The sequence below is a fragment of the Stegostoma tigrinum genome, chromosome 36 (genome assembly GCF_030684315.1).
Source record: "Stegostoma tigrinum isolate sSteTig4 chromosome 36, sSteTig4.hap1, whole genome shotgun sequence".
Lineage (NCBI taxonomy): Eukaryota > Metazoa > Chordata > Chondrichthyes > Orectolobiformes > Stegostomatidae > Stegostoma > Stegostoma tigrinum.
The window spans coordinates 17,142,261-17,158,420 of record NC_081389.1 but is presented as its reverse complement, the minus strand read 5'-3'; the positions used below and the strand labels follow the sequence as shown (position 1 = coordinate 17,158,420).

Genomic DNA, 16,160 nt, shown 5'->3' with positions numbered 1-16,160 from the left:
AAAAGTGGCCTTTACAAGGTGTATGGCCCAGATCTGAAAAGAGTTCCTCAAATGGCATCTGACCAGAGCATTATGTAACAGTAATATAACTCCCACCATGTCTAGTACTCCTGGCCGCCTAAAGGACAGAGCAGCAGATTGGGGCTGGGAGTTGAACCTATGACCTTGAGTCAGTTGAAGCACAAACCTACTGTCCCAACTCATCCTCTGAACTGGCAAACAAAATCTTTTCTAGGGAAGTTTTCTTATAATTTGCAATAATGTAGAGCAAAGCTGAAAAAAAAAACACAGATGTATAGAAGAGACAAGACTAAACCTGACCTGCTGCTTTAATGTTGCTTTTGATGAATAGGAAATCAACATTAGCAGCATATAAAAGGACGCAAAGCGCATTAGATTAACTCATATTGCAGAATGGCCATTATTTTCTCTCCTTTGGTAAAGGGGTGCCTTTTGAGCTCAGTGTAAACGGAGATGTGTTGTGGGAGCAGAGCGCCGATGCGTTTATTTATGAACATTATACCAACTTCCTCTTGATGAGAGTTTTTGTTTGTTCGGATTATGTTACATGTTGCACAGCTGCTTTCCCTCAATCGCCCACAGATTTAGAGACACGTGGCTCCTTTGTTTGCTGAGCTGCTTTTCAAGCGATGGCCCCAACATGGCTCTTATGTGTCTAGATTTACAGAAGAGCTAGGCTAGCCTTACAACAATGCCGGGACCTCTATCCAACTGCAGTTTACGTTATTTCCCCAGTATATCAGAGCTTGCCTCGTATTTCACTGACAGCCCAGGGAGACCCAATTTTCAACCCCTCCTTGCATTTATATAGTGCTTTTAATTTTAATTATGAAATAGAAAATAGAGGTATTAAGGGATATGGTCCAAACTTATGGAGTTAGACAACAGCTCGGCCATAATCTCATTGAATGATGGAACAGACTCAAGGGGCCGAAAGGCCTACTCCTGTTTCTGTGTTCAGGTTATGTTCCTATTATGAGGTTTTGCACTTTGGAAAGATGAATAGAGGCATAGACTATTTTTTACATCGGGAAAGGCTTTGGAATCTGAAGCACCATGGAGCTTGGAAGTGGTAGTTCAGGATTCTCTAAGGGTGAATATACAGGTTCAGATGGCAGTTAGGAAGGCAAATGCAATGTGTGTGTTCACTTCAAGAGGGCTAGAATACAAGAGCAGAGATGTGCTGCTGAGGATGTATAAGGCTCTGGTCAAACTGCATTTGGAATATATTGAGCAGTTCTGGGCACTGTATTTAACGACAGATGTGCTGGCATTGGAGGGGGTCCAGAGGAGGCTTACAATAATGATCTTTGAGGATGAAGGGCTAGTCATATGTAAAGCAGTAGGGAGGGATCTGGCATGTTACTTGTATCCTTCCTCATGAAGACTGATGCGAACCCTGTTCAATTTTCTTGTCATCTCTTTATTTTTCATGATTAATTCTGCAATCTCATTTTCTACGGGATCAACATCCACTTTGTTAATTCCTTTCTTCTTGAAGTAGTCATAGACTATCTGTTTTTAAATATCTGGCTAGTTTACCCTTGGTTCTCTAATCTATCCCACTTTCTTATATTGTTGTTTCTTTAAAAATCTAATTTCTGACCAGCCACCTGTCTCTGCAAGATGATATGCTTTTTCTTTCAGTTTGATGCTATTTTTGGCATTGCTTGTTAAACATGAATGATGAAACTTTGCTAAATCATTGAAGTGTGTGTATTATGTTCATTCTGAAATATCCAATTAAATGCAGAGTGGCTTGGGTTCTATTCCTGCACGGGCTGAGGTTACCATGAAGAATTCTCCTTCTCAATCTCTCCCCTTGCCAGAGGCGTGCTGACCCACAGGTTAAACTCGCCACCAGTTGTCTCCCTCTAGTGAGAGGTCATCCCTGTGGTCTGGTGAGACTATGATGGCTTTTTGTTGACCTAAGCTTTGACCTCAATTCACTTTGGCCAGCTCTGCCTTGATGTCCTCATAAGTCCCCTTATTTAAATTTAAATAGATAGATTTGGATCCACTCCTTTCTCCCTTGAACTGAATATAAACTTCAATCACATTTTGCTGCTTCCTTAGAGTATGTTCAGTATGAGATATTTAATTAGTCCCAACTCATCGCACAGTACCAGATCAAGTTTAGTCCTTCATCAAACCCACAACTATCCTGAAAACATTCTAACTGCTCCCCATCTAGGTTACTTTTGCTCGTCAGATTTGTCCATTTTCTATGTAGATTAAAATCTCCCCTGGTTGTTGCCGCATCTTTTAGTTAAGCTATCATAATTTCTTCCTCTAAGCTCTAAGCTCCAACCTCCCATGTGGTTGCTGTTATGAGCCTGTACGCCACTCCCACAAGTGACTTTGCAATTTCATCATTTCTGCCTCCACAATTTCCAAACTGTTTCCACTTTTTGGTTTAATGAACCCCGTTCATTCTTCTGTATTATGCTGAACACTCATTAACTAACAGATCCATCCCTCCGCCTTTTCCTGGTTTCCTACCGTTTCCAGATGCCCAGTTGCATTCAAACTTCAGGTCCCATTTCTGCAGCCAAGTCTCTGTAACACCTGTGGTCCTTTGCTTCTCTTCCATACCCTAAGATTTGACTCCATGGGCCTTAGGCATTCTCAATTTAACTTCTATAACTTTTTGGGAACACCATGCGATGCATTTAACCAATAAGCTGTTCTGGTTTCACATGGAGATACACCATGATGTCTTAAATGCTCTTCGAAGATATTACTTTCTGGATAAATTAATGAGGCAAGGGAAAAAAATGTCTTGCTTTGTTTTCTCTCCTGTCTGGTCCTCTGCATTAGGTTGGTTATTGGTTGGTGAAGAGGCCAGTGGAGACCGCCAGGAGTGACCCCCAATACACAGTGAGATTATATAACAGTGATGCTCTTTGACTCTCTCTCTCTCTCTATAACTGCCCCCTTGTCACCAGCACAATTTCAAAAGTAACCTCTCTACTGCCATAGTCACGAGCTGTGGGAATGCTGCATGAATTCCAAACTAATAAAAACCTGGATCCCTGCTGTTTAAGTTTCTCACAAGAATGCCTGGCTTTACTGCTCCTTTCTGTCTTCAACTTCTCATGACTTCCTCACTTGCTATAACCACTTCCACATCAATTCCCCACTCACCAAGGTGCATGAGTCATTAGATTTATTGCTGAAATATACCAGCCACTGTAAAAACACAGTTTGCCTTTATTTCCAAATCTGTTTCAGCATAAATGATGCCTAAAATGTTAACTCCGAACACTTCTGAAAAGTTTTTCTGTTTTAATGTCTTTTATCTGCTTCAAAGTACAGAGGAAATATTTCAGTTGACACACTTGTTTAACGAAATGTTACTGTACTCTTTAATTAATTTTTCTTGTCTGTTACAAACAAAGCTGAATGTAGAACAAAGTTTATTTTAAAATGTTGTTACTTCAAAGTGCATCGGAACATACTTGTTCTCTGTCCCTTCTATTTGTTCTTTTGCTCTGTATTTTCACTCCGCTTTTCCTGCTTTTATCTCCTTTTCTTGCTCTTTCCTCGGCGTTTTCCGCATTTTCCTTCCACTCTTTCCCACCTTTTCACCCCTCCCTTTACTCGCTTGTTCCCTCCGTTCCTTCCTCCCGCTTCCCTCCACGCTTTCCCATTTTTCATTCCTTCCCACCTTTTTCCACTGTTTCCCTTTCTCCCTTCCCTTTCCGTCAACCTCTCTGCCATTTCCCTCCTTTCTCTCGACTTTACCTTCAGTCAACATTAACAATGTGCCAATTATTAATTTTGTGTTTTGTCCTTCAATGACATTGTATGCGTTGTGGTCATTCCCTTAACGTGCAGAGCACTGTATGCCATGTGGTTGCAATTAATTCGTTTTTAATGAATCAGATCCATAATGAATCATTTTGTCATTGCACTGCATATTTACAATCTACAGTTGAGCTGGCACATTTGGCTAGGTTGCTCATTGAACCGCGGGGACTGCACCAGATAATTCAGTGATTTATTGCGGTCCATGGTGAATTAAAAGTCACGGAAAATTTTGTGATCATCAGTTTGGAAACGGGTGATCTTTGGGTTCTAAAGAGTTTGTGAAAAGTATTTAATGATTTTTAGGAAGGTCGGCTAATTCGTGCGTGAAGTGATTTGATGCTCCTAAAGTAATAACGACCACAGACAGGGACTTAATCCCTTTCTTTGAGCCCTTGAGACCTCCAATTGTTCTCTTCCCAGGTTTATAATCATGAATGAGTTTAGATTCAGTGATGTTCCTCGTACTGAATTAATCACTCATAAAGTTATAATAAAAGAAAAAGTAAAGTTACCATAGTCCCATCGGGCTGCGATCTCATTATAGAGAGGGATGACTGGTGGTGGTTTGACCTGAGGGTCACCATGCCTCAGGTGAGGGGAATGGTCGAGATGGAGGATCCTTCATGGTAACCACAGCATGTTGTTGGCATATCTCTGCATTGCAAACCAGCCATCCAGCCAACTAAGCTAACCGACTCCTAAAGTGTTCTGGGGACCTGGGTTCAAATCCTGCCATGGCAGATAATGGAATTTGAATTCAATAAATGTCTGGAATTAAAGAGTCTAACGATGACCATGAATCTATTATCAAAGGTCGGAAAAACCCATCAGATTCACTAATGTCCTTTGGGGAAGGGAACTGTCATCTTTAGCTGGTCTGGCCTCCATGTGACTCCACACCCACAGCAATGTGGCTAATTCTTTATTGACCTCTGGGCAATTAGGGAGGAGCAAACAGTGATGCCCTCATCCTGTTTAAAAGAGAAGGTAAAGTTATGGCTTCACTGCTATGGAAATGGAAGAATAAATGAGGCCCTTACTGAAGTTTTAACATATTTAAAGTATTTGAGAGGTCAGATGGAGAGAAGTGATTTCCTCTGTTGGGGTTATCCAGATTATATCCATAAGTTTAGGATTTGTTATGTATACAAGCACATGTATGAATTGGGAGTCGGCCATTTGGCCCCTCGTGCCTGCTGCCCCATTTGATAAAATCATGGCTAATCTCATTGTGACCTAGATTCCACCTTCCTGTCTAACCCTGATGGCCCACTGCTGTCTTGTCAATTGTATACATGAAGTATAGCCTCTGTTCTAAGTTTACAGGAAAAATTCACTGAGATGTGGAAAGGATGAGTTAGATTTGAGGAACTTTTTAAGCAGTTAAAGTGAAGATCTGGTAGAGATTTGATGAGGGGATTTCCAAAGGTAACAAGGGAAAAAGACTACCTCTGATAAGTTTGACTGCAAAAGTTACAGGTTCAAGTCTCGCTGCTGACAGCCCAGTGACTAGAGACCCAAAACATTGTTTTGATATGGTGGTGAGATCTAGTTGGATGTTTCCCTTTATCTCAAAGAGATTGGACTCCAATTTGGAGGAAGGTATGATATGGTTAGCCAGAGCTATAGTTATTGAAGTACGTTGGCCACTCCTGGCCTGGAAAAAGGCAGGGAGAAGGACGGGCAGTCAGAGATAGACCAAAACCAGCATGTTTCTGAGACAGCAGGAAGCAACCAGAGTGAGAATTCAGCAGAGTAAGAGGACTACGATGTTTATCTTGTATTTCTCACTACGAGTCACAGTTGCTTTTCTTACGAGTGACAGGGCAGCAATAGTGTGTTCGTCTCAACTATCTTCAGCTGTTTCCTCAATGATCTTCCCTCCATCATAAGGTCAGAGGTGAGAAGTTTGCTAATGATTTTACAATGTTCAGCACCACTTGTGACTTTCCAGATATTGATTCACTCAATGCCAGTGTACAGCAAGGTCGTGACAATATTTGGGTTTGCCTTGATAAGTGATAAGTGATATTTTCCCCACATAAAGGCCAGATCCAACCAGAGAGAGACCAGTCATTGTCCCTTAACATTTAATGGCATTATCATCACTGAATCCCCCACCGTCAACATTCTGGAGGTTAACGTTGACCAGAAAATAAACTGGATCAACCATATAAATATCAAGAACACTGGAGAAGCTCAACAGGTCTGGCAGCATCTGTGGAGAGGAGAGAAACAGAGTTAGCATTTAGAATCTGGTATGGCTTCATCTGATGAAAAATTCTACCAATCTCGAATTGTTAACTCTGTTTCTGAAGAAGAACCATGTCGGATTGGGAACATTAACTCTGTCTCCTCTCTGACACTCGCGCTTGCCAGTAAGGCCACGTGAGATCAGTCAGGATTTCCCATTCCATCCCCACAATTGTTGCTCACCATGAGCTGGATGATCTCCCACACTGTCAGTATTTAACCATTTTCATTCAGAGGGTGGTACATGTACGGAATGAGCTGCCAGAGGAGGTGGTGGAGGCTGGCACAATTACAACATTTAAAAGGCATCTAAAGGCATTTGGTATGCTTGCCTTTCCTGGCCAGTGCATTGAGTATAGGAATTGGGAGGTCATGTGGCTGTAAAGGACATTGGTTAGACCACTTTTGGAATAATGCATGCAATTCTCGTCTCCCTACGATAGGGTGGATGTTGTGAAATGTGAAAGGATTCATAAAAGATTGATAAGGATGTTGGCAAGATTGGAGGGTTTGAGCTATAGGGAGAGGCTGAATAGACTGGAGGTATTTTCCCTGGAGTGTCGGTGGCTAAAGGGCGATCTTGTAGAGGTTTGTAAAATCATGAGGGGCCTGGATATGGTGAGGAGACAAGGGCATTTTCCTCAGGGTGGGGGATTCCAAAACTAGATGGCATAGGTTTAAGGTGAGAGGGGAAAGATTTAAAGGAGACCTAAGGGGCAACTTTCATGCAGAGGGTGGTTTGTGCGAGCTGCCAGGGGAAGTGGTGGAGGCTGGTACAATTACAACATTTAAAAGGCATCTGGGTACTGTATGTGAATAGGAAGGATTCAGAGGGATATGGGCCAAATGCTGGCAAAGGGGACTTGAATAATGTAGAATATCTGGTCAGCATGGATGAGTTGGACCAAATGGTCTGTTTCTGTGCTGTACAACTCTATGACTCTATGGTTCACAAATATCCTTGAGGGAAGGAAATGCCATCCTTACTTGGTGTGGCCTACATGTGACTTCAGACAGCAATGTGGTTGACATTTAACTGCCCTCTGGGCAATTAGGGATGGGCAATAAATGCTGGGCCATAAAATGATTCTCTCATCTGATGAATGAATAAAAACAAAAGGATGAATGGTAAGGGTTTAGAGGGATATGGGCCAAATGCTGGCAAATGGAACTAGATTAATTTGGGATGTCTGGTCAGCATGGACAAATTGGACTGATGGGGGCATTGACCAGCTAGGTCATTTTTCTAAATTCATACACTCACTTCAAGACCAAAAGTATTGGGCTCTGTGTTGTGTAGTCTTGCCTGCTTTAATGGCACCCATTTTCTCCCACAGTACACTGAATGTAGCTCGGAGAATCAGAGGTTGGAACTGCTGGTCACTTCATTAAAGCAAGAAATTGCAGAAAAGTAAGTTGAATGAATCATCATACAATTTCCCTCCACCCCCTTCTCCAATCATTAAATTGAGTGTGTGCTGGGGTTTTTTTTCCCAGAAAAGGCTTTGTGATTGTGATTAGTGAGTGGATCATGCTGTCCTCTTCTGATTTGAAAAAGGTGCATTTAAACTGTGATGATTACAAGTCATGGAGAAATGATATTTATTTTTTTGCCAGTGGCCCGCTTTCGGAACGGTTTCTCATAATGTCAGTGAGTTAATCACTGTAATTCAATCTGGCTGACTTTTAAGCTGTCAGAATGTGGAGTAGTCTTTTGAACTGAGGAGGCTGAGGGAAGATTGAATTAAAGCTTATAAAATGGCAAGGAGTCTAGTCAGATTGGAGATGAGCATTCCATTTCCCCTTCTTTGAGGGTTCCAAAACCAAACAAGATAGATTTTGGAGGAACTGGCAACAGCTGTGGAGAGAAAACAGAGTTAACATTTTGTATCAGAGATAATAGGAACTGCAGATGCTGGAGAATCCAAGGTAACAAGGTGTGGAGCTGGATGAACACAGCAGGCCAAGCAGCATCTTAGGAGCAGGAAAGCTGACATTTTGGGCCTAGACCTTCTGAATTTCTGCAGAAGGGACTAGGCCCAAAACGCCAGCTTTCCTGTTCTTAACTTGCTGCTTGGCTTGTTGTGTTCATCTAGCTCCACACCTTGTTAACATTTTGTGCCTGGTGTGTTCTGAAGGAGGGTCACTGGACTCGAAACATTAACTCTGCTATCTGTCCACAGCTGCTGGAAGATCTGCTCTCCAGCACTTTCTGGCCTCGTTTCAGATTTCCAGTGAGCACGGTTCTTTTGTTTTATTAAAATTGGATTTAGATACAGGGTAAATGGATTCAAGTGAAAATTATTTAATCCAGAAGGTGGTGAAGGTATGGGACTCACTGCCTGAAAGAGTGGCAGAAGCAGAAACCCTCAACATATTTACGGAGCACTGGGAAAAGCCCTTGAAGTGACATAACCCACAGAGCTACAGGCCAAGAGGTGGAAAATGGGATTCAGCCGATAACTCTTTGTTTTTCAGCACGGACGTGATGGTTGAAAGGCCTGCTCGCTTGCTCCCTGTGATTTTCTGTGGCACTTTTCCTATTCTTGAGTTTATTCCAATCCCGTACACTTGGGAGTCGGATTATTGGGATCGACCTGGGTGAAGTGCATTTGGCTCAGACTCCTAATGATGTCCAGGAGGTATATTTCTGGTGGCCAGCAGTTTGAGTTCCTGTCCTATGTCTGCCCTGTAGCTCTATAAAGATTTGGGTTTCCCTAGACCCTCCAGATTCTTAAAATTAATCTCAGAGAACAAAGCAAATTACAGCACAGGAACAGGCCCTTCGGCCTTCCAAGCCTGTGCCGATCCACGTCCTTTATCTAAACCATTCATCTATTTTCCAAGGATCTGTATCCTTCTGCTCCCCGCCCATTCATGTATCCATCTAGATACATCTTAAATGAAGCTATCATGCCTGCCTCTACCACCTCCACTGGCAATGCGTTCCAGGCACCCACCACCCTCTGTGTAAAGAACTTTCCATGCATATCTCCCTTAAACTTTTCCCCTCTCACCTTGAACTTGTGATTCCTAGTAATTGAGCCCCCCACTCTGGGGGACAAAAATCTCCTGCTCAGTGCTGTGAGCAAACGCAAGAGAATAACCATAATGGCACAGAAATAAAACGTCCCTTTCAGTTTCTTGGCACCATTTCTTTGTCAAGAAAAATAGCGGAGATGGAGAGAATGGTAGTTTTAACGGGAGGCTACAAGATGTTGGTAGGGCCACATTTGGAGTACTATGTGCAGCTCTGGTTACCCTACCATAAAAAGGATATAATTAACTTAAAAAGAGCCAGAAAAGATCTACTAGGATGCTACCTGGAATGGAAGTTTTGAGTTATAAAGAGAGTGTGGGACACTAAGGGATGACCTTATAGAGATTTAGAAACTCATGAGACGTACAGATAAGTTGGATAGCCAACAGCTTTTCGCCAGGTTAGCGGACTCTAAAACCAGAGGGCATAGGTTTAAGGTGAGAGGGGAGAGATACTAAAGGTCCAGAGGGACAATTCTCTCTCTCTCTCTCTCTCTCTCTCTCTTTCTCTCTCACACACACACACACAGAGTCACACACAGAGTCACACACAGACACACACACACACACACACACACACACACAGTCTCTCACTCATACACACAGTCTCTCACTCATACACACAGTCACACACACAGACAGACACACACAGACAGACAGACACACACACACACACACACACACACACACACAGTCTCTCACTCACACACAGACACACACACACACACAGACACACACACACACAGACACACACACACACACACACACACACACACACACAGACACACACACACACAGACACACACACACACAGACACACACACACACAGACACACACACACACAGACACACACACACAGACACACACACAGACACACACACACAGTCACACACACACACACACACAGTCTCTCACTCACACACACAGTGAGTGTCTGGACCAGGCTGGTGGTGGTGAGTACAATTTTGTCATTTAAGAAACATTTAGATGGATAGGTGGAGGAGATAGGTTATGAGGGATATGAACCAAACACAAGCAAATGGGACTAGATTTAATTGTGAAAGTTGGGCAGCACGGACAAGCTGGGCCGAAAGGTCTGTTTCCATGCTGTAGACCTCAATGCTCTATGAGGTTGGAGCCATGAGGATATATAATGAAACCATCAGGATTGCATCCAATCACAGTGGGGGACATTGTTCTAAGTGAACTACCTGATTGAGTGGATAAATTTTCAGGAGGAAGGGGAGACAGTATTCAGTTCCCAACTTATTTACTATTGATTAAATGTATAACAGATGTGATGTGATATAGAGGCATGGATATTTAATTGCCCAGTATTCGATTCTGAGAGTCTGGTCACTGATCTATTCTCATGGTGCTTGATTGGGTAAGCCTTGCTGTTGACTCAGAACCAAAGTTATCAGACAGCACAGAAACTGCTAGATGCTGAAACTGAGATCTGGTTAAGTGCAGACATTTTGTGTTTGTAGTGACATTTTAAGGCTCAATAAGTAAACCTGTTGTGTACTTAGAAACTGGTGTTCTATCTGCCTTGCAGTGATCTACAAGAACGAAAGGCTTAGGTGTAGGAGTACGCCATTCAGCCTGCTGATCCTGCTCTACCTTTCAATCTGATTTGATTGTGATCTTAACTCCACCAATCTGTCTGATCCCCAAAGCCATGGACTCTCCTGTTGATTAAAGTCTAACTCAACCTTGATCCTGTTCAATGACCAGTCTCGACTGTTTTGCTGGTGAGATTTCCACACATTAAAAAATCTCTTAGGGTGAATATTACTTAAATGGGGGACTGCAGAAAGCTGCATCACCAAGAGATCTCGGGGCCCCTATGCATGAATCACAATCATGATCATCTAAGTTCGGTGGGTAAAAGGAAAGGCAATTGAAATGTTGGCCTGTCATACAAAGGAAATGGAGTGTAAAACAAGTGACATGGTGGTTCAGTGGTTAACACCACTGCCTCACATCAACCAGGGACCTGGGTTTGATTCCAGCCTTGCGCTGTCTGGAGTTTGCACATTCTCCCTGTATCTGTGCAGGTTTCATCTTGGTGCTCTGGTTTTTTCCCACAGTCCAAAGAATTGCAGGTTAGGGTGGATTGGCCATGGTAAATTGCCCATAGTACCCAGGGATGTTTAGGTTGGTTGGGTAGACGTGGGGAAATGCTGGGGTAGGGGAATGGGTCTGGGTGGGATGCTCTTTGGAGGGGCTGTGGACTTGTTGGGCCGAATGGCCTGTTTCCGCACTGTAGGGATTCTATGAAGACTGGAGTGCTTCTGGGCACCTTTGCAGCCTGTTTTTCATCGTCACTGGGACAGAATCCTGGAACTCCCTGCCTGACAGTTCTATGGGGAAATCTTCAGCATGAGGACTGCAATAAGAAGCTGGCACACTACTGACGCCGCAAGTGCCACTAGGAATGGAAAATATATACCAGTGACTCCTACACTCCGGAATAAATATGCTCAATGTCTTAGCAATAGTTTGTCGCCTTGGCTAAACTTTTGGGAGGAAGCAGGTACGTCTGAAGAAATAGCCACACAGCCCCAGAATTGTTTACTAACACTTTCTTAACCTCTTCATTGTGACTTTAGGGAGCAAGCATTAAGGCAAATTGAGAGGCTCAGAAAGACTGAGAAGACTGAACTCGAAATTAAGATTTCATCGTTGGAACTGAAGGTTTGTTAGTTAGAGGTTTCTCCCTTCCTCTTGCTGAGTTTCTATGTGCTGTGATTTGTATTCTATCTTTGGCTCTGATGTGGAAGTGCCAGCGTTGGACTGGGGTGGACAAGATGAAAAATCACAGGCTAGGCCCAGGAGCAAAAACAGAAGTTGCTGGAAAAATCTCAGCAGGTCTGGCAGTATCTGTGAAGAAAAAGAATCAGAGTTAAAGTTTCGGGCCTGGTGACCCTTCCTCAGAACGGACCCGAGACGTTAACTCTGATTTTTGCCTTCACAGATACTGCTAGACCTGCTGTGCTTTTCCAGCAACTTCTGTTTTTTGTCCTGATTTACAGCATCCACAGTCCTTTCAGTTTTCGCTAGGTCCGAGAGGTTTATTTGAAGATACTAGCTTTCAGAGTCTCAATTCTTCTTCAGATGACAGTGAGAGAGGCGGCAAAATTTAATAGCAAAAGATCGAAGGGTCATAGAATTGATGAGGTGTTGAACAAACCTAAGATGGCTGTTAAATCTTTAATCAGTTCAAAAGTTCAAATATATGCATATTCCCGAATTTCTTTCAAGTCACTGCCCTGAGATATTCCCTCAGTATACTAAAGGTGACATGCCAGGTCAGACAATGCATTTTAGGTGTGAGGCCTTGTCTGACCTGGCATGTCACCTTTAGTATACTGAGGGAATTGATAAAACCTTTAGTTATCTCAGGGCATTGACTTGAAAGAACTTTGGGAATTTGTGTGTTAAAGATTTAACAGCCCTCTTAGGTTTTGTTGAACACCACATCAGTTCTATGACCATTTGATCTTTTACTTATAAGTTCTGTGTCTGATGCCACCCCCCTCACTGACACCTCAAAAAAGACTGAGACTCTGGAGTTCGTGTCTTCAAATAACCCTGCTGGACAATAACCTGGTTTTGTGTGATTTTTCACCTGGTCTACCTCTGGCTCTGGCATTACTGAAACACAAAAGGATTTGGTATCACAGGCTTCTAGTGTGAAATCTCTCTGAATTGGCCAATTGCTATGAGCAGGCTTGTATTTAATTGTATAAATTGTATAAATTAGTTGCATATTAAGCTCTATGGCTGCAGGACAATGGCAATTATAGCCAATGCTGATTCTCAGTCTCACCACGTCACTATCAGAATCTGGGATTTGTGATTCCAGGTAAAAAGACTTTAATTGGTGGGTCCTATCAGCATTCTGCTTGGAGTGTCAATTTCCTGCTCAGGGAGGAGCCTATTTAGGAAACAATGTAACTCACTCTGGGTCCCCTAGGAGTCTTTGGATCTTTGAAGACTTCCAAATCTGGAATCTTTGCATATGTACAAGTTGGATCCTTTTTAATCAGTCTACCATTGATGCTCGTACTACCACCTGTCTCGGACCTGAACTCTGAAATTTAGTTCTTAAATCTCTCTTCTTTTCCTCCTTTAAGACCGATCCACAAAACCTATCTATGTGACCAAGCTGCTGATCACCTTTGATGATAGCTCCTTACGTGGGCCAATATGAAATTGTGTTTCTGTGCAGCACCTGGATATTTTCCAGAGTTCCAAAGTCAGTCGTTGCAGATAATGGCCCGTTACTGTGATCACAGTCACTCTGTCCTTGTTGATGTTTTGTAGTTGGCCGAAGTGGAAGTTTTGGGAGAACTTCACCAACAAAAGGGACTGAATGAAGAATCCGAGAAGCACCAGAGGTAGGACAGAGATTCATATTTGGTAACCCCCTGGGAGAGGGTCTAATGTTGCAGGAAATCCGGCAACCAATTTGTTCACAGCAAGATCCTGCAATGGGAATGTGAACAGATGAGAGCCTTTGCTGTTTCTGGTTGATGAATGAATGTTGACAAGGTCTGCTGGTGAAATTTTCTTCACAAAAGTGCCCAGCATCTTTTACACCCACCAGACAGCGTAGAGGAGTCCTCAGTTTGATATTTCATCCGTGCAACGGTCTTTCTGACAGTGTAGCGCTCCCTCCAGTACTGTACTGGAGTGTTAGCCAATGGGAGGTGATAGTCCTGTTTGATTGTGTTTTCTGAGTCACTACTGTTGGTTCATTTTTAAACCTCGGTCTTACCTAATGTTTATTATATTCTTCCTTAGTTGTCTCTTTTTATTTTCCTTGATTTTATTTGTTATTTCTCTCTACATCCTTTCTTGGTTCTTTCATAATTAACATAGGCGAGGCGTGGCCTAGTGGTATTAGTGCTGGACGGTTAATCCTGAGATCTGGGTTTGAATCCCGCCACGGCAGATGATTGAGATTTGAATTCACTTTAAATAAAACTGGAATTATGAGTCTAGTGATGACAATGAATTGTTGGAAAAACGCATCTAGTTCACTAATGTCCTTTAGGGAAGGAAACTGCCATCATTACCAGGTCTGGCCTACATGTGACTCCAGACCCACAGCAATGTGGTTGTCTCTTAAGTGCCCTTTGGACAAATAGGGATGGGCAGTTAACGCTGCCTAGCCTGCGATCATGGATGAATAAACGGGGGGGGAAAACCCTCTTATTCCTGGAGTCGCTTGCAGCTTTCTTTAGTTTCTCTCACTCCAATTCTCCCACTGTGACACTTTCTCCCATTTTCACTCCTGATGTTTTTGCACTCAGATCTATAGAGCTAAGTTTGAACTGATGGCCTCTGAACCAATAAGTGATCCATTATACGCAATTTACTCCAATTGTAAGTGGAAAAAGAATGGACTGTTCTTGGCTTGATATATCCACCTTAGAATCCCTAGTGTGTGGAAGCAGGCCGTTCGGCCCATTGAGTCATACCAGCCCCTCCAAAGAGCATCCCACCCAGACCCACACCCTATACTTGAAACCCCACATTTCCCATGGCTAATCCAAATAGCCTGCACACAGTGGGTAATTTAGCATGGTCAATGCACCTAAACTGCATTTCTTTGGACTGTCGGAGGAAACCAGAGCACCTGGAAGAAACACACACAGACACAAGGAGAACATGCAAACTCCACACAGAAAGTCACCTGAGGGGGGAATCAAACATGGGTCCCTGGTGCTATAAGGCAGCAGTGCTAGTCACTGTGCCACACTTGGATACTGATCACTTTTAGTTGGCATCTAGCAAGGCAAAACTTCCTGCTAATGCTCACCACCCCGAGAGATTGGTGGCTTCTACAAGGCTACTTTGATGGGCATTTCACCTGGCACTTTCAACTCAGGTCCCAGTTCAGCCTAGCCTTCAGTGTACTGTACTGTACTGCGTCGTTTGGAGTACCTGCTTTCAAAGGACACTTACACCAATGTCCTATGCATATTCTCATGTGAATGCAAAATATCCTGAGGCACTGTTTGAAAAAACAGTGGAATTCTCCCCAGTGTTCTGGCCAATGTTTCTCTCTTAACCGTCATAACCTGATCTTGCCTCATGGCCACTGGGCACGGACTGTAAAATCCTTCCAAAGTCACAAATTTCTTTGCAATGTGCTTTGAATTCCCCTCTGGATGAGGTATTATAGGGGTTTGTCGTTGGTTACACACAGTGATGTCTTGTAGCATTCTTCCTAGTGTTCTTGATTCTAAGTCTGACGTTAGGGCTTCAAGTCTCAATCCAGGGTTTGCCAAGATAACACAGTGTGGAGCTAGAGGAACACAGCAGGTCAGGCCACATCAGAGGAGCAGGAAAGTTGATGTTTTGGGTCGGGACCCTTTTATCCTTCTATAGGATGTGGTCATTGTTGAAAGGCCAGCATTTGTTGCCCATCCCTAAATGCCCTTGAACTGAATGGCTTCCTCAAGCAACTCAAGATGCTGTTAAGAGTCAACCACATTACTGTGGGTTGGGACACCCATGTAGGCCAGGCAAGGACCGCAGTTTCCTTCTCTGAAGGATGTGAGTGAATCTAATAGGTTTTTAGGATTAGTTTACCATTCCAGGAATTTAAATTTCACCAACTGCCGTTCTGGGATTTGAACCTGTATCCCCAAGCCATCAACCTGGGCCTGTCCATTATCAGTCCAGTGCTTCTGTCCCTACATGTTATGGATGAGACCAATTCCTCTCAAAATACTAAGATGATAATCTGGATCCTAACTTTTTCTTATTCTAGAAGTAGATGTAAGGCGTTGCGTTACAGATGCAATTTCATTGATCAAACCACCACATTTAAAGCAAAACATGCTTTATTCATTAACTATAGTTAAAATACAGCAAAAGAAAGGAGGAGTTGGAATAACAGCTGTATTGGAAAACATAACTGAACAATAGATATGGTAACTACTGTTCCCAGACAATAACATCCCTCAGCAAAAGGCAAATTCAGAAAAACATATTGTCTCACATGCAACTGAAG

General features: G+C 42.9%; 1 protein-coding gene across 2 annotated transcripts in view; it reads left to right on the top strand.

Moving 5' to 3' along the window:
• The window catches only part of LOC125446864 (trichohyalin-like), a 114,762-nt gene that overhangs the window by 73,651 nt on the left and 24,951 nt on the right, over positions 1-16,160 (top strand). The window contains exons 23-26 of one of the 2 annotated variants that reach the window (XM_059640094.1): positions 2,842-2,901; positions 7,425-7,498; positions 11,743-11,827; positions 13,460-13,533. In XM_059640094.1, coding sequence (XP_059496077.1) covers positions 2,842-2,901; positions 7,425-7,498; positions 11,743-11,827; positions 13,460-13,533 — 293 coding nt within the window. The remainder of the gene's footprint in view (positions 1-2,841; positions 2,902-7,424; positions 7,499-11,742; positions 11,828-13,459; positions 13,534-16,160) is intronic. The other variant, XM_048520816.2, reaches the window with a different exon arrangement.